The sequence below is a fragment of the Amphiprion ocellaris genome, chromosome 9 (assembly GCF_022539595.1).
Source record: "Amphiprion ocellaris isolate individual 3 ecotype Okinawa chromosome 9, ASM2253959v1, whole genome shotgun sequence".
Taxonomy (NCBI): Eukaryota; Metazoa; Chordata; class Actinopteri; family Pomacentridae; genus Amphiprion; species Amphiprion ocellaris.
This window is the reverse complement of record NC_072774.1, coordinates 3,998,120-4,017,651: the sequence shown is the minus strand read 5'-3', so window position 1 is coordinate 4,017,651 and position 19,532 is coordinate 3,998,120. Positions and strand designations below refer to the sequence as shown.

General features: G+C 41.1%; 1 protein-coding gene across 1 annotated transcript; it reads left to right on the top strand.

Moving 5' to 3' along the window:
* The first annotated feature begins 1,103 nt into the window (after positions 1 to 1,103).
* efna1b (ephrin-A1b) lies at positions 1,104 to 16,666 on the top strand. Its single transcript, XM_023293587.3, has 4 exons — positions 1,104 to 1,394; positions 14,490 to 14,785; positions 15,272 to 15,460; positions 15,595 to 16,666. The coding sequence occupies exons 1-4, from the start codon at positions 1,297 to 1,299 to the stop codon at positions 15,714 to 15,716; spliced, it is 705 nt and encodes a 234-aa protein (XP_023149355.2). The 5' UTR covers positions 1,104 to 1,296; the 3' UTR covers positions 15,717 to 16,666.
* The last annotated feature ends 2,866 nt before the right edge of the window (positions 16,667 to 19,532 follow it).

The following is a 19,532-nucleotide window of genomic DNA, read 5'->3' as shown; positions in this document are numbered from 1 at the left end:
ACATTATAAAGGGGATTTTTTTCCTTTCTGCTGTCCAAAAGTATACATAACACAGTATTTTCCACTTGATTACATAGATTTGACCAACTATTCTTGCTATCTTGAAGTACTTTTAGTGTTTAGTGCTACTTTGAACCTCTAAACTACATCATAAAGGGGATTATTTTCCTTTCTGTTGTCCAGAAGTATGAACTGTGAAGGAATAAACAAATAACAGATAACAGATTCCAACATAACACAGTATTTTCCGCTAAATTACATAAATTTGACCAAATGTTCTTGCTATCTAGAAGTACTTTTACTGTTTAGTGCTGCTTTAAATCTCTAAACTACATCATAAAGGGGATTATTTTCCTTTCTGCTGTCCAAAAGTGCAGAGTGTGAAGTAGTAAACAAATAACAGATAACAGATCCCAACATAATACAATATATTCCACTAAATCACATTGCTATCTTGAAGTGCTTTTAGTGTTTAGTACAACTTTAAACCTCTAAACTACATTATAAAAGGGATGATTTTCCCTTTTTTTGTCCAAAAGTGTAGGCTATAAAGAAGTAAGCAAATAAAACATTAAAATACTGTTTACATGATAATACAGAGATAATTATGATCCTTAATAATTGCATGGTATAATGTATACTGGTATGGTAACATTACACACAGTACTTCACTTTTGGTACATTATGTATATTTTTTTTTGCAAGGATTTCTCCGTTTTTCTCTGTTTTTATATCTTTAAAAAACAAATTATACATATAGTAGTGATTACAGCACTTCACAGGCACTAATACATCCCTTCATCCCTTCAACTGGTTCATTTATTGTCATTTTTTGGCTGCGGACTCAATAAGTCTCCCTTAAATCCTCTCGCGTTCCAGTTTGACTCCTCTTTGTTTATTTCGCCTCTTCGGTCTCATTGCGGCTCCAGTTGAGCTGTTTTTGTCTTCTCTGGTGATCCTGTGTAAAGCGCGAGCAGCTGGAGGACGCGTCTCCGGCGGCTGCGCTGGGCGGCGCATTCAGATTTACGCGCAGCCATTGGTCGGCGGCACCTTGTGGGCGGAGCTACGCGCGCACAAAACAGCCAAGTTGCGCTCATGTGAACCAGTCAAGAGCTTTGATAGTGTTTGGTGAGGTGCTTTATCTTTGATAGGCTTCGGTTACTACAGCAGGCGCGTAAAATCCACGTTTGGTTTTCGTGCGCCTTTTTACGCACAGAAATCTTCAGTCCGAGTAAAGTTTTTCAGATCGCCGCCGACCAGTTTGACTTGTTGAGGTTCCTGCGGAGAGGAGCAGCTATGGATTTGGTGTATCTGGTGTGCTTGGCGCTGACCGTCGGTGCTTGGTTTGCCTCCGCGGAGAGACACAGCGTCTATTGGAACAGCTCGAACCCACAGTAAGTGCTGATCTTTTGTGTTTTCTTCTGTGCGCCTTTTGGAAGCTGTCTGCTGTGTGAGTGGTTGTGGTGGATCAATCCTGTCCGTCTCCAGAGGGGGCGAGTGGATCAAACTTTCCTCCAGTTTCTGACGCGTAAAGTCGTTCCTCCTGCTGGTTGTTTTCATCTTTAAGACGGTTTAGTACGTGTCAGCCCCGTGTGGTGTCCCTTTAAACTCTCCCAACATAGACTGTTGCACCATACGGCAGCAGCTGGACGCAAAAACAGAAGATTGTGCGCGGATGCCGAGACAGATGGACAGATTCACCACTATATTTAACCGCAACACACAGACTCAGACATACTCTAATAGTAAAAAATAGACCGACGAGTATGAACTTGGCCGGTGCTGTCTGCAGCCTCTGCACCTGTGACTGTGTCATGGAAACAAGAGTGTATTAACTAAGTGAAAATGAATCATTTACGTATATAAGAAGTGGTTTTTCACTGGGAGGGGGGGAGATACTGAGTCACATACGGGTTTGGTGTGGGAGAAAAGAGCTGATTATTTTGTTCTGAGGTCAGAAATGTAACGCAATCCGACCACTCCAGAGGGATCGATGCGGCTTTGACATATCGCAGCGAGATTTATTGGGCTTTTAGCGCGCAGCGACTGATCCTGACGCATGAAAGACGGTATTATTGTGGCTGAAACAGAAGGACGGTCCCCGCTGCTCCTGCTCCTGCCCAGAGAGGTCGATTAAAACCCGCCACCGAGAAAAGGCAGAGGGCAGAAGCCATTATAGCCTTTTAGTCTCTTCTTGATTACATTACCGGCTCTCTAATTGCCCTTTACAATGACAATAGAATGGAAAAAAGAAGAGCTGCAACATGGAAAACAGTTGTCCTGATAATTGGATGAGAGCAAGTCTAATGGAAAAGTCCTGTTTGTGTCATGCGTGAGTCAGTGGCCCGAGTTTGACCCACCTGGGCTTTACACCTGAGTCAGAGAGGGAGGAGCCCTGGCTCAGGTGACATAAAGGCAGGAAAGTGGAGCTCTGAGATCAGCTAAAAGCAGGCAGAAAGAGAGAACGGGTGGTCTGGTAGCTGCACAGTCACATCTAATCCGGACTATTTCTGAATATGCCGAATGGAAGTTGCATAACCAGAAGAAAAATCAGAATGTAACACTAATCCCTGTGGCCGAACACAGACGGTGACACAGGAACTTCACACATCATCACCTCTTCTTCTGCTGCTTCTCACCTAAAAGAGCCAGAATGGTTAAAAAACCAGGAGGATGGAACCATATTTGGCTGACCTCCACAGGCCACTTGATTCTGTTGTTTTTCCATATTTTAAACCTCTATTACGCCTCAGTAATCCCGTCTCCTCCATGTATCTCCCTGTAGAAGCCCCACCTGCCCAGAAACATCCCCGGTGATCAATCAGTCACCTGTTCTCCGGATTACACACAATCCATCAGTGACCTTTGGCGGCAGCAGGCCGTGCATAATTGATGCTAATTGATTCTGGGTCTGATTGTGAGCAGCAGTGATTTGTCTTGGGCGGCCGACGGTGACCAGATGGCAGCAGTGTGCCCATTCATATTTAGCAGCGAGGAGCAGCTTTATGTGTGTTTCTCTCAGTGCAACTTAATGATTTTTGTCTTAATCCTGAGCTCCAGGACCTGGAGGGATTGGATGCTCGGTGTTTTTCTACTCCGGGCAGGTGGAGAGGCGTGTTTTCCCTCAGTCATGTCTGAGCCTGTGTGGACTTTGTTAGGGAGAACTTCCTTGAAGCAGGAGGCAGTTTTATTTCTGATGGTGTGATGGTTTCTGAGAGTGGAGCAGGGAGTGGCGGGTTACTGTAGGCAGCCTCACCGAGACATGATAAATGTGTGACTCACACTTCCACACTCTAGGGGGGCAAAGAGGGAGGACTGGGGTTGTTAATATTAGCTCCAGCCGACATTCCGGCCCGCCGTTACTGTACTCCACTCTGTCAGCTGTGTGGGTCTGTGTGAGTCTTGCGCTTGTGTTGGTTTGTGTACCTGCCGGTTCCTCTCTCCATCTCCACACTCCCACATTTAACAGCTGGATCTCCTCCCAGAACTGGCCGCCCTCCCCGAGCCCTCCATCCTTTACTTCACCTCTCTGCTCTCTGGCTCAAGTACATCCGAGATGTCTTCATTTTGTGCACTAATTAATGTGCAACTATTTTTATATTCTGATTGACTGTTTATCCTCAAGCAGTTTCTGGGCATTTTGTTTTTTTTGCTCCTATGGAAACAGCACAACCTTGGCTTCATCGATTTATTTGTTTCACAAAATTAAAAACAACTCAAATGCCCACAGGTGTTACCAAAAGTGTTTCCAGTTTTACAGCCTCTACAAACCAAAGACAATGCTGAGTTTGTAGAGGTTGTAAAATCGTGCGTCGACTCTACAAGGTTGAATTTTCCATTACACTGCCTGCATTTCACTTGAAAACTCCCTGAATTCACAACTAAGTCACTAAAGGTTTCACAGTTGCGTCAAATCACCCAGAATCTTGTCATTGTAAACGGTTTATTTTTTGTTTTTTCTCTTTTGTTTATAAACAAGGCGTGTAGAATAAAGCGATTTCAGCTGACAACTCCCAGAATTCTTTGCATGTGGCTGTTGGTCACAGCTGAGTCACTAAAACTTTCACAGTTGCGTCAAATCACTCAGAATTTTTTCTTTTTTACAGAATCTTGTCATTGTAAACAGTTTATTTTTTTGCAATTTTTTTAAACAAGACATGTAGAATAAAGCGATTTTGATGAAATATTGCAGTTATAGTTTAAATTTAGTTAATTTTCCCGGGGGACCTGCATGTCACAGATGAGTAGTTCAAGGACTGTCAGAAAGATGGAAATCCTTAATATTTTTCTGTTTTTTCAGATTTTGACTCTGATAAATGCTGTAATTTTTCAAAGATGGCATGCTGATTACGCAAGTTGGCAGGGTTAATTGGTTTGAGGACATCATTTTGGGCTTTTGGAAACACTGATAAACATTTTCCACCGTTGTTTGACATTTTATTTATCCAACTGCTAATCAGTTAGTCTAGAAAATAATCAACAGTGACAGTAATTATTATTTTTGCACACATATGGATGCTATTAACACACTGAATTGTTTGTTTCTCTGTTCTTTGGCTGCCTTTGTCCACCTCCCCTGGCCTGAGTTTACATCCAAGCTTGGAGTATCTGCCCAAATATCTTCATGGGGACTTTGCTGTAACGTAATATTGTGTTTATCTCAGCTCATGTCTGGTTCAGGCTGCCTTCTCGGGCCTGTCTGAGCATGCAAACGTTGCCCAGAGGTTTTTGTTTTTTAGGGGAAGGTGGTCGATGTTGCTCCCCTCCCTCCCTCCTTTTATCCCTTTAACTCATAAATTTTATACATTTTGTTCCCGTACTCTATGTCCCTTTATTTTTTTGGCTTGTGGTTGTCGTGCCTCATTATTTACCCCTCCCCGGCCCATGTCCCGTCTGGTTCCTCTAATCTGGGCAGAATGAGAGCGCACACACACACACACACACACACACACACACACACAGACACACACACTAACATAGATTACAGACGGCTTGTAATCTGACCATCTGACCCATAGACACAAAACCATCATCCTGCTGCCTTCGTTCCACATATAGAATAATACATACATGCCTCTATGATCCTGTGACGTAACTCCGGTCAGTGTGTTTCTGCTGCGTTACGTCGTCTATAGTCTCTGTGTGTAGGTAGGATAATTCTTACAACGTATATAAATGACTTCATGAACCTGAATTCCCAGCATAATCTCCCAGATGGGATGCTACAGCTCCTGCCCATTCATTATCAGAAGGCTTTGTGCGTACCCCCCGCTGATATAACAGTCCTCTTACCTAACACGCTTATGAACGTACACACATACCTTCACACACGGGAATATAAGTTGTACAATTGAGCCCAAAAGGATTCACACCAATGCCAAATTTTGATTTATAGCGAGCTGCTTCAGGCTGGAAATAACAGAAACAAGCCACAAAAGACAGAAAAACATCACGTTAGGGATGTTAATAATGGATTTTTACATTTTTTTGGTATATTTTTCTGACATTTTTGTGTCCGAAGTTGTTGGAACTTCTTGAAATTCATGCATTTCTAGCAAAATGCAGCTCTTAAACCATTCTAAAGAACAAAACACCAGCTTTATCCCCCTTATTAAAGTTCTTCTGGAGGTTTGTGTGTTTGCATTTAGATCATGTGCATTTCACAAACTTGCTCAAGTCAATTTAGCAGAAAATGAAACTGGTTGTTTTTCTGCTTTTCTGGGTTTTGGATTCCTACAAAATGAAATAAAGAGTTGGAGTGAGGCTTCTTATCAAGTTTCACATAAAAATGAATTCTAATCTATGCTAAAATTTGATTTGTAGTGGATTGTTGTTTGACAAATGTGTTTGTTCAGATTGGAAATGACAAGTGACAAAAGACGGTAAAACGTAGTTAAAATAAGAAATTTGAACACTTTTCCTGAAAATTGCAATGGCCAAAATTAGTCACAACTTTGAAATGTTTGCAAAATTTTGAGAAAATGCAGCTTTTGTCATTCAAACTGTGTCCTAGAGCATTGTAATAAACAAAACAGCTGATGCATTCGTTCTCTAGTCAGTTATTTGCACAATATGGCTGCTCACAAGACGTTTAAAGGCTATAAAGTCATGAAAATGCAAAAAATAATACCAAAAAATGGTTAAAATTCACCATTAACATGTGCAATGCCATGTCTTACTGTCTTCTGATACTTGTTTTGGGCATTTTTAGTGAGAATAAACCTATAAAAACTCATTATAAATCCTGAAAAGCCAAAAATAAGAGCAGAAATGGTTAAAATCCACCATTAACATCTCTAACACAGCGTTTTACTGTCTTCTGATGCTTGTTTTGGGCATTTTTAGTGAGAATAAACCTATAAAAACTCATTATAAATCCTGAAAAGCCAAAGATAAGAGCAGAAATGGTTAAAATCCACCATTAACATCTCTAACACAGCGTTTTACTGTCTTCTGATACTTGTTTTGGGCATTTTTAGTGAGAATAAACCTATAAAAACTCATTATAAATCCTGAAAATGCAAAAATAAGAGCAGAAATGGTTAAAATCCACCATTAACATCTCTAACAGTGTCTTACTAGCTTTTGTTACTTGTTTTGGGCGTTTTTAGTGAGAATAAACCAATAAAAACGCACTATAAATCAAAGTTCTGACATGTTTTGGCCTTGGTTTTTCATCATATTAGTGTTTCCGTCCCCCCCCCCCCGTCCTCATCTCAGTATCCTTGCACCTCTGTTTTCTCCCTGCTCTTCCTCTTGCTTCCTTATCTGTGGTCCAGACTTCCTCCCCCTCTCTCTCCCCTCCTCCCCCGTCTCCCTGCCTCTGACAGACCCTCCTCTGTTATTTTTCTGCCCCAGTAGTTTTCCAGCAGAGGAGGACAGAGCGGCTCTGAGCCCAGCTTCCACTAACATCAGAGAGCTTTGACCCAGCGTTGTTGCACTGAGCGTGGGCATGCATGCATGTGTGTGGACGCTGCTCATTCATAGCATTTCAGACATACTTCACCGTCCACTCCAAGCTCACCGGCGCCCCCTAAAGGCAGGATCGGCAGCAAATGTGACTTCTGCACTTGCATACGCTTTCTGAAAATTCTTTTTAGGTTTAAAGAAGAATAAATGTTCCATGCAGATTCCTAGAAGCTGCTGAACTTGCAGATTAACTCTCCGTGACCCGCAGCGTATTAAACCAAGCATGATACCATTTGGCTTCTTTCTATTCATCGCAACACAGAATGGGAGTCTAGGAAAAAAAAAAAAAAAGAGGGGTGAAAAGACTCAGGGGGGGAGGAGGTGGAGAGGCCCTGGGTGCAGGGTGAGAAGAGGGTGAACTGCAGAAAGGGATTTGTGTTTGAGAAATTAGCCTGGATGAAGAGCTCCGGTATATTATGTCAGCGTTAAGAGACAGGACAGAATGGGAGGAGGGGGCTGGGAGGGCTAATTTTGGAAGAATGGAAGGGAGGCAGACGGAGGGAGGAGAGGGGAGACAGTGATGGATGGAGGGAGGGAAGAAGTTTGGAGCTGAATAAGTGAGAGATCACCATTGTTGATGATTTTTAAAGGCTTCATCCTGCAGCCGCTGAAGGAATCCTCAGTCTTAACTGCACAGATACACACATGCATATATGTGTTCAGAAATGTGTGCACATGCATATACATGCATGCACATAGCTGAAACTGCAAAATAGTGTGTTGGATTTATATTATTATGCATGAGGTTGTATCGGTGCAAAGTGGTTAAACAGTTGAATATTCATTAATATTTAGCATTTTTCTGATTTCCAAGCTGCAGTTTCTGGGGGATTTTCTGCACATTTTTCTTCACTGTCGGCTCATTTTTCTCTCCAATTTTAAAGTCCTGCACCTGTATTGAAACAAAACAACCATTTCTAGAAGTAAAGTGAACGCCTAAATATCTTCTGTGCAGAATGATACAGTTAATATGCCGTAAATTGTTAAAAAGTGGAAACAATTTTAATTTCTTTGGTTTTTTTTTCCTAATATAAAGATAGGAATTAACATGTATAACAGCTTCGGAATTTCCACAAATGCTACCAGTATTGGATGGGGGGGAATGTGTGACTCTATACTATTTACAATATATATTTTCCCACTTACATTTTTACTTAGCATCCATAGTTGTCTTCTATGTGTGCTGAAAACACTGCCTGCAGTTCAACCCAGTTCAGCTGAAAACCCATTGAATTTTTACCACATTTCTGTTAGTCGCAGCTGAGTCACTCTTACCTTTATGGCTGTGTAGAAAAATGCAGAATTTTTAGTTTTTTACAGAATCTAGTTATTGTAAACAATTTATTTTTGATGAATTTTGAAATGGAAAAAAGAAAATTTGATGAAAAGTTTTCTGGCAAAGATATAGCCGCACTGGCCCTGAAAACCTCTACAGGTCAACCTCTAATACACAGAGGACGAAGGAGACACTGAGATAGAGGAAGAATGAGGTTTGATTGCATTGGAAACTAACACAGAAAGACTTTTTTCATCTTATATTAGATTGATTCTATTAGAGCGGCCCACCGGTGAGCAGCTAAGCCCATTAGCTGCTCTGACAGCTCCTCGGCCTCGTGCGGACGAAGGTGTGAATCCGTCACACCGCAGCAAATTAATCAGGGTATTAAGTGTACACCTCAAAGTAAAAGTGTGTGAGAGCGGGGCTGGAAATTTGATGAGTGCTGTAAACCCTCCAAACCACAGCTTCCACCCCCCTTCACCTCCTGCTGTTGGTACATTCCGAAGTGTGCACACTTACTACTGATTACCTGCAAATGGAGCGACCCGGGTGGGGGGAGTTCAGCCAGAATTGACATTTTTGTGTAGCATCCATTATTTTAAATGGGGAAAAAAAGCTTAAATTTAGCAAATGTCTCCGTTTTCAGATGAGAAATTATAACAAAATATGTAAATATTATAATTTTTTTAATGTTTGGCATCACTTTTATAGCAATAACTACGTCTTGATGGTGAATTTACCTAATTTTCTGCAAAAGTAATGCAGAAAATTAGCACGAAAATTGACATTTTTGTGTAGCATCTGCTATTTCAAATGGGGGGAAAAAAATCTTAAATTGAGCAAATATCTCTGTTTTCAGCTGAAAAATTATGAGAAAATATATAATTTTTATAATTTTTTAATACTTGGTCGCACTTTTATTGCAATAACTACATTTTGATGGTGAGTTTAGCTAATTTTCTGTAAAAGTAATGCAGAAAATCAGTGCGACAATTGACATTTTTGTGTAGCATCTGTTATTTCAAATGGGGAAAAAAGGCTTAAATTTAGCAAATATCTCTTTTTTTTTATTATTTGGTGCCACTTTTATAGCAATAACGACATCTCGATAGTGATTTTAGCTCATTTTCTGCAAAACTAAAGCACCTGGCATTCTGTTTACTGCTGGTTTAAAGCATCCGCTGCACATACAATCTTACATTTGTAGTTTCACAAGTGTGTGAAAACCTCAGCGCTGACTCGGATGTGTGTTGCGACCCTGAACTTTAACCTCGTGACCCGGCTGCCAGTTTGAAACTCTCCCCCCAGAGTCCCTGTTGTCAGTTGTTTTGGGGCAAATGGAGTCGTGGAGAGGGGGAAGAGGAAAGATTCTTGTCAGGGAGAAGGACAATGGTGAGACTTCAAAGCCTGGGTGAAGTGTTGAACAAGTCGCCTGCTGCAATAACCGCCAGTACTCGAGTTATTTTACTAGTTTATACCCTCGACACGCAGGCATCTCGGCCGCTGACGCAAAAACTAGAGTATCACTGCAGTGAGAAATGACCTGCAGAGGAAAAAGAAACACCCACCTTCAACCCTGGCTGTTTGCAGACGCCTCCAAGCAGAGGCTCCGGTCCTGATAGACACATGTGTTCGCGGCTCGAGGCATGAGACGCCCTCAATGAGGGTCTTCAGAGAATCTCTCTCCTGCAAACAAACACACAAACCAGCGGAAAGTAGGTTCACAACAACTCGCACACCTGGATCGGTAGCCGTCACGCTGCTGCGACTCGCACTCACCTGAGAAATGTCAGCGTGTCGACGCTTTGATGACGGGAAAGTCAGAGGAGATTCATCGATTAGTTAACTCTTTTCAGAATCAGCTCATCGATTTGAGTAACTTCTAAGAGGAAAAAGTCTAAATTCTCTGTTTGCAGCTTCTTAAATATTAATATTTTCTGGTTTCTTTGCTCCTCTGTGACGGTAAACCGAATATCTTTGGACAAAACAAGACATTTGAGGACGTTTTCAAACACTTTTCTGGCATTTTAGAGACCAAAAAAGTCAGATTGACTGAGATTTAAAGCTGCAACGATTGTTCAATTAGTTGCCAACTAAAAAATCTAAATTCTAAAAATCAGCTGTTTTGATAATCAATTAATCAGTTTGAGTCAACTTTTAAAGTGAAAAGTGTTAAATTCGGTAATTCCAACTTCTTTAATGTGAATATTTTCAGTTTCTTTCCTTCTCTATGACAGAAAACTGAATATATTTGGACAAAGCAAGAAATTTAAGGACATTTTTCACCATTTCCTGACATTTTATTGACCAAACGATGAATCAGTTAATCAAGAAAATAATCCATAGATTAACTGACCATGAAAATAATCATCAAAACTCATTTTTTCACTTGCCTGAAGTCAGTACAGTCAGATTGACTGAGATTTGAAGCTGCAATGATTAATCAATTAGTTGTCAACTATCAAATTAATAAAAATCTGCTATTTTGACAATCGATCAATTTGAGTAACTTTATAAGAGGAAAAATGCTGAAATCTCTGATTGCAGCTTCTTAAATGTTAATATTTTCTGGTTTCACTCCTTTTCTATGACCGAAAACTGAATATCTTTGGACAAAAGATGATATTTTTCACAATTTTACAGACCAAATAACTGAAAATAATTGCTATTTGCAGCCTTTTAATCAACCTAACAAATAGTGGACTGACAGATAAAAATATTCACTGGTTCATTTTTAGAGAAATTGCTGCAAACATACAGTTTGTTCTAAGAAACTGTGCACTCAGTAAATCTTGGCTTCATCAAAGTTGTAATGTTCAGTTTATTATAGAGCTGCAATGATTAACCAGTGAGTTGTCAACTAATAATCAGTCAAAAGTCTACTGCTGCTTCTTAAAAATGAGTATTTCCTGGTTTCTTTCCTCCTTTTTGCCAGTAAACTGAATATCTTTGTGTTGCGGACATTTAAAAAATGCCATTTTTCACCATTTTCTGACAAATAACGTAGAAAGTAATCCACAGATGAATCAAAAGTGAACATAATCGCTCTTGTCATGAAGATGAAGTGGCTGAAGGCAAACAGGACTCAGTGGGCGGATGGTTTTTCGGGTTTTCCCAGCGCTTTGACTTGTGGTAACGTAAAGAAAACACAATCCATATTAAAAAAAACATTCATTCAGCCGTGTTAAAGCTCTAAAAGCTACACTCAGCCCACGTATCAGAGGACAGTGAAAGCTCCACAGGGGTGAAGGTACAGAGGCCCTGCAGTCTTTGGGGAGGGGAAGGGTATAATTACCCCCCATTCATTCCTCCTCCCTCCTTTAGCAGTGAACACATTGGCCCCAGACCCCTAACAGCTTTTAATTAGCCCGAGCAACGGAGGAGGAGGCGAGGGGAAGGATAAAAGGAGAGTTTTCTTAAAGGCCTTGAATGAAATTAGCAACAGAATCCATCTGTTTTGTTGGCTTTTGACGAGGCTGTGTTTTGGCGCCGGGGTCGGACAGACCGCTAACAAGGATGCAGTGTGGGAAAGAGAAGGTGAAGCCTTACAATTTAGAACTATTCTTTACTTCACAGGGAACCACTGGAGACCTCCAAACGTCTTGTTTTCCCCGAGCCCTGTTATTACCGGCCTGACTGAAGAAAACATTGGAGATGCGTTTGGAGATTATTCAGCCAATTAGGCAGCTACAGATGTGTCTCTTTTTGGCCTTCGCTCTGCCCACGACAAACACACAAACATGAAACAAAAGCGCGCACACCTGCAGCACAAAAAGGCTTTTCTAAGGGTAGGCGCTGATTATAAGAGGAGGGTAGTGATCAGCCTATTAGCCCCAGATAACAAGAGTGTAGCTGTGCTCAGCCAACAAAGCGTGTTTTGACAGGTAGGTTAGTGCCGACGGACACACACATGCACACAATTACACACCGCCGCTGCTGCTGCTGCTGCTGCTGCTGCTGCTGCTGCTGCTGCAGAGGGAGGAAGGAGGGGTTGGAGGCCTTGGTTTGGAGCCAGTTTGTCTGTGACTTGGCCGACGGGGTCCGAACAGGAGCCACAATAACAGGAGGGGGAGCAGAGCTTTGATGCCTCCAACGGGAGGCTGCTTCTGGTCACTTTCACTCACTGCAACATGCAAACAGACATCCACCAATTCAGGGATTAGAGCGCCTCAGGATGGAGCAGGAGGAATATGCAAATTAAAAGAAAAATCTCTCTCAACCTCTTGGCTTTTTGCACTCAGGCAAGCTGCACCGTGTTCACTGTTAAGCCAAGAAAATATTAGATCTGACTTCTTGCGCCGGTGAATCTGTGCCGAACCGTAGCTACTTATTAACTGGAAGTAAAAGTTTTACCACGGTGGAAACTCTCTGAACTCCTGGCACATTTTTGCTCACTGTAGGCTCATTTTTCAAAGTCCTACACCTCTGTGTAAACAACAACTAGTGAAGAAGAAGTGCTCTGTGCAGTAAAACACACTTAAAATGCTGTAAGTCATTAAAAAAGTAAATTAAATGTTGAATTTATGCAATTTTCTTATTGTAAAAAACATTTAAAAACTGGAATCTACATGTACATCTTTTTTCCAAGTTCCCACAGGTGTTTTAAAATAAAAAAACTCTACATATATCACGTTTTTATTAATTTCCTTTTGCTTTGTGTAAACGCTGCCTGCAGTTCAGCAAAAAACTCCCTGAATTTTTGCCGCTTTACTGTTGGTCACACCAGACTCCCAAATACCTTCATATTTTCATCAAGGAGTGCAGATTTTTTTCTTTTTTACAGGTTTTGGTTGTAGTAAACTGTCGTCACATTTTTGCTCACTGTAAGCTCATTTTTCAACGTCCTGCACCTCTGTGTAAACAATTACAAACAAGAAGTCTTCTGTGCAGTAAAACGCACTTAAAATGCTACAAATCATTTAAAAAGTAAATTGAAAGTTGAAATTCTACAATTTTTCTTCTACAAAAATTTTAAAAAATGGAATTGACATGTACAACATTTTTCCAAGTTTCCATAGGTGTTACTAATATTAAAAAAAAAAACTCTACATCAATCATATTTTTTCTTGGTTTCCTTTTGCTTTGTGTAAGCACTGCCTGCAGTTCAGCTGAAAAGTCCCTGAATTTTTGTCGCTTTACTGTTGGTCACAACTGACTCCTGAATGACTTCACATTTTTGTCTAGGAGTGCAAAATTTTTTCCTTTTTACGTAATGTGGTTGCAACAAACTGTTTATTTTTGGCTCATTTTTAAGTAAGTCATGTAGAATAAAATGATTTTGATGAAATCATCTCAATCTTTAAGCTTGGATTTGGTTGAGTTTCTTTGAAGTCTTTCAAATCTGACAGTTCTCTCTCTTTTTATAGTTTCTGGCAGTGATAAATGGTGCAATTTTGCCAAGACAAGATGCCTTTTAAGCCCATCGGGGGGTTCGGAGGCTCAGTGGGTTAATCTGGCTTCTGTTTTCTCGCTGAGCATAAATGTGCAGCAGGACTTTAGAGGATCTCTACTTATTTTTCAGCATCTCCATAGCTCATTAGGACTCCGGGGGCGAAACAAGCCCAGGAAGTGAGGGAAGAGGAGACAGGGAGGCTCGAGAAGAGCCATAAAACTAAATGAAGGGTAAAAGATGAAAAGAGAGAGAAAGAAAATCTGGCTGTCTCCACCCGCTCTGTCTCTGTCTTTGATGAAATCAGAGAGAAAGACTCGCAGACCGAGACGGCAAATTAGCCTGAAATAAAAAGCCAAAACAGGAGGCACAGACGGACAGACATCCAGGTGAAAAGAAACCACTGTGACAGAAAGTGGAAAAACCGTTTAAGGAGACTTGATGGAAACAGAGTTGTACAGATAGAAAAGTGGACTTTTAGGAAGGTGGAAGAGCAGATTGCGGGGGCTAAGCTGTCGTTCACAATCTGCCGCTGAGCAGGTGAGAAGTGAATCTGTGCTGAAGGCCAGAGAGGTGTGTGAGTGGGACGGTGGCAGGGATTTACAAGACTCTGGGTGTGTTTCCTCGTCCAAAAACAGAGAGAACAAGTCGAGCATGATCTTTCTAATTCTGTTACTCAGACGGGTTTGCACAAGCTCCCAGAAACACGCATGACCACCAGCCCACGACTGCTGTTCGTGTGAGCGGCTCGTTTTCTGCTGCTGCACGTGTTTATTATTCTTAACAAATGTATTGAATGAGGGTGTGTGTTGACATTAAGTGAGTAACGGCGACTCTCGTGTTTCCCTTCAGCTTCCAGTGGGACGAGTACACGGTGGAGGTGAAGATCAACGACTACCTGGACATCATCTGCCCCCACTACGCCCACGGCGAGGTGCCGTCGCATTCGGCCGAGCGCTACGTCCTCTACATGGTGGAGAAGGAGGACTACGAGGTGTGCAAGCCTCACTCCTTCGACCAGCTGAGGTGGGAGTGCTCTCGGCCCTTCGCCCCTCACGCTCCGGAGAAGTTCTCGGAGAAGTTCCAGCGATTCACCCCCTTCACGCTGGGCAAGGAGTTCAGACAAGGAGAGAGCTACTATTATATCTGTAAGTACCGATTCACGATATGGGAAAAACCTGACAATCTGCAAGAAAATCATAAAAACAAAGCTATTTGGAAGCTTTCTCACACGGTGTAACTCCAGTAAAGGCGTCCAAAATTGTGTTTTTTGCTTTTGATAGCATTTAGATCTGGCTTCTGCACTCATTAAACAGAGTTTTGTGCTGCTTATTTAACTTGGAAACAAATTTTTGCCTCAGGTAGTTGGTACTCTGCAGACAGAGTACCTACTTTTGGTCATTTCTGCAGCTAAAATATGCATTTCCTTGCATCTTATGTGATTTTTTTGGAATTAAATCTTCAATTTTTTGCTCATTTTTCCAAACACGTGCAACCAAACATTTTCTTCTCAATGAAGTTTAAAAAAGAATCTTCATCTTGCAGATTAGTCATGGAAAATGCATCATGTGTTTGAGTTAACGTGCAGCCCTGTCTTCCTGTATTCAACTTTCCCTCTTTTCTGACTTTTCCAGCTAAGCCGATGCACCACCACGGCCAGGAGTGTCTCAGGCTCAGAGTAGATGTCCTCGGGCACAAAGGCTCCGCGAAGACTCATGTGGACAAATCCAAGGCCGAGGAGACGGGAAAGAGCTTCGACGGAGGAAAAGGGAAGTTTCACGTCGCGGGAGGAGTCCACAACCCCTCTAACCGGCTCCCAGCAGGTGAGGAATCTTTTAGAAAAGAGAAAACAGCAGCGATGGCGTGTCTGCGATGAGCTCAGCTGGGTGTGTTTACCATTCCTGAGTGATGAAACCCTGTACTGACGAACGCTCCCGTCTCTTTTTTTCCCTCTCAGATGACCCAGCTGTGATGGAGCCGGAGGTCCAGAGGAGCATCGGCAGCTCCGGAGCACAGCTGGCCTCGCTCTCGTTCTTCCTCACCATGATCCCCGTTTTATTAGCCCTGACGCTGCAGTAAAGCCGGACGGAACAGAGACTTTTCAAACCCGACGCCGGTCATCGGGACGCCCAGAGACTTTTTTTTACACAGACTTTTTTATACGAGCATGGACAGAGCGTGATGGTCGGTGTGTGTTTTGATGTGTTTGTGGTGTGAATGTGGAGCGTAGATCGCCCCAAAGATCTTTTCTTTTTGTGTTTTCTTACTTTATTATGAGGATGGAAATTCTCAGATTTAACCGTTTAAGATGCACACTTTTGAACAAAAACAACGAGCAGAAGAACGATCAAAACACTCAAAATGACGGCAAGATTCCATCATCCTCATTCATCATGTGATTTCACGTCTTGGTATCGCTGTGCAGACTCATTTTTTTTCTTCCTCTACATGTAGAGAACTTACTGATTTTGTGTATTGTTGTCGGCAACTGCCAGCGTGGTTATGTAGCATTTTTTTGTCATGTTGTGTAGCACTCAGCTCCCTTTGCATTTGTCAAGTTTTATGTGACGTTTTGTTTCAGTTCAGTCATAAGACGAGAAATTGAGAAAAGCAGTTCTCAAACAAGTCCTTTTTCCAAGTAATTTAGTTGAAATTTTTAGAAAAATGCATTTAAACTGTTAGAATTCTTGCAAAACTCAATTTATTTTTTGTCTTTAAAAGGTTGAGAGCCACTTATCAAGAGATCAGAACAGATAAAATCCAAAATGAATAAGATTTTCAGTTAGTTCATCTCATTCACTCATTTCTACGTCTTGATGCTATTATGGTACACTGGCAGATGTTTGCAGATGTGATCATCAAACCTCCAACTGAAGGGACTTTCTGGAATCCAATTTTTTTTTCTTGTTAAACCTGCTTGCGTCATTTTGTAAATGTTTATATGTAAATTTGTACATAGAGAAAACTATAAGAAACTGTTTTAAGATGTGAAATAGTAAAAAAAAAAATGTGATGTCATAAAAAATAAATCTGGTTTTTGTCGTTTTTTGCAATAACCAACCCGCTGAGGTCATCGAGATTTTGACGGGTGACACAATGTTTTGGAAAAAGCATCCATCTCCCGCCTCATGAAATCTCCCCCAGGTCTTTTCCCCTAAAGCAGTTTTCTCATCCCTCCCTCCTCCTCCTCTCTGGCTGTTCTGTCTTTCATCCGTGGCCGTACAACATGCTTAGATTTCACAGTCCCCAAACCAAACACCGGAGCTGGACGAAGACAGCGAGGGAGGCCAGAGGGGAGATGGTGAGAGAAGCCCCCGGGAAAACTGGCAACCGAGTGCGAAGGTGTCACTCTCGCCTCCTCTTTCGCTCTTTTCTTGCCCTTTTCTACCACCTCTGTACATCTGCTTTTTGAGGAAAAGCTGACCGACCGTCTGCTGGGCTGTATGTTGGAATGAGGAGGAGCCGAGGGTTCGTACCTGCTGACCGAAAACTGCCAAAAGTCGCCGTCCCTCGTAAAACCACACAACATGCACACTCCAGAAGTCAGAGCGTTAAACTGAGCTGTTTGTTTTTCCGATATAACAGCATAGTTTAAATTCAGTGCACATGGTCACACGGCCTCAGGAATCTTGTAGCACCGTGTCGGTTAATGCAGGACAGACTTCAGCTGATGGAGCAGACCAAATACGGCTGATTTCACAACACTGCGGGCCTCACTTCACCATTAGGTCATCCACATGTGCAAACATGGGTGTAAACGGCACAATGAACCAACACACAGTGTACAACAGAACTAAGTACACACCTGGGCAATAGCATTTAAAAGTCAAATGATTCGAATCTGCATCACTTATCGAGAAATTGCATCATTTCTAAGTTGAAAAGCAACAGGAAATTTCCTTTCATGAACATTTAAAAACAAGTTCTTAAGAAAACACAGGACCTGAAATAGAAACAAAAGTGAAACTGAACAGAGCTCACCTGTGATTTACAGGAAGCTTGACTGCATGAACTTGGTTATAAAATGAACTGTGGACAGCAGAACTTTCTAAGTTTTGGACTTATGAATTGTGTCTATGTCTACATCATGGCTCCATGTGGAACAGAATTGAACAGAGGAACTGAAAAATCTGATTGTGAGGCTTTTAAAAGATTAAAAAGGAGAGAAATCAGGCAAAAATGAGCAGAACCACAGTGTCAGCAGTAATCAGGAGGTATAGAAGGAGTCATAGTAGCACTAATCATGGCTGCAGTGGTCGTCCTCCTGAAATGACTCTACAGACAGTGAACTACTTTCACAATCTAGCTGTGAAAATCAGACATCAGCTGCTTCAGACTTGGTACAGGAGTTATCAATGGAAATCAGAGTTAGTGTGAAGCTCAGACAGTGAAGGACACTTCAGAACATCAACCTCTATGGACAGAGGACAAGAAAAAAGTTACATTCAGCTAAAATTCATGAAAATAAGCCTAATGAATGTTGGAGAACATTCTTTGGTCAGATGTAGATAAATTAGTTGTTCTCAGATGGAGTCCAGATGTTTGGTGTGAACCTGACCAGGACTACCAAAGTGGATGCATAGTCCTGACAGTGAAGCATGGAGGTGGAAGTATGATGATATGGGGCTGAATGAGAGCAAAAGATGTTGGAGGGACAACATTTATAGATGAATGTCTGAGGATAAACCAAAATACTGGCTGACAAGAAGCTTGAAGAAGAGGAAGATTCCAACAGGAGAACCATCCAAAGAGCTAAATCTCACTAGAATTTCAAAGGAAGAAATACTGTGAAGAGTTTCTAAAGATAGACAAACTGAAAACTATGAACCTGGACAAATATTTGTTCTGACTTGAATCCAATTGAACACATTTGGGGTATTTTAAGGAAAGGTAAAGCAACACAACCCCTCTAGCAAAGAGCAACTGAAAGAATGATCGAAGAAGAACAGCAGAACATCTCTGCAGAAATTTGATATCATTCATCAAAAATAAAGGTGGACATACGACATACTGAAAAAAATTGATTTGCATCCTACAGTGGGGCCTGTTTTTGTGATATAGTAAATCTAAACTGTTAGTTTTTAATTTTACATCTGAGCAAATACCTTCTGTTCACCTTAGATGTAATACAATTACTGCAAAGTGATACGATTTTAAATAATTTGACATTTAAGTGATATTCTATTAAATATGGCATTTTTTCAATTACTTCAAAAGATCGAGGTTCATCAAAGATAAACTTTAACATTCTAAAATTTTGTTGGCATAACATTGAGAGGAATTCAGGCATCTTCAAATAAAGAAAGTCACAAAAAAAGTGAATCATAATTGAATAAGAGAAAGATCAAATATAAAGAGATGAAATTGCTTAGCATTTAAATCGAAATGACCTTAAAAACAGTGATGAAGGGAAAAAATGTAAATGTCAAACAGATGCGAAGAACTGAAAGCTACAAAAATAAAGGAGATGAAGGGAGAAAATTATACATCAGAGATTGTTATTAAAGGTCAAGTTTGAAAGATTTCTGAAAAGTGAAAAAGCAGCTCGGCCTTGATAGAAGGAGGAGGAAGGAAGGGCCAGAGAAAGTTAATGAGGACATTTAAGGTGATTAGCATTAAATTTGCCCTTAACTTTGCTAAATGAGGCGACAGCAGTAGCTTTTAATTCACGGGTTGAAATATGAATCTTAATTCCTGGACGTAATATCCATGAAATAACACAGCAGCTTGAAAAATGATGCAGAGGAGATTGCATTAATCAAACAACGCCGGTGCGCCCCAGCGGAGTGCACTTTTAATTTTCATTTTAAACATTTCATTTTGGATTGTGAACACCCAGAATATACATGTAATTACGTTGGTGTAATGATGTAAACCTGAGTCTTTCAGTCTTAA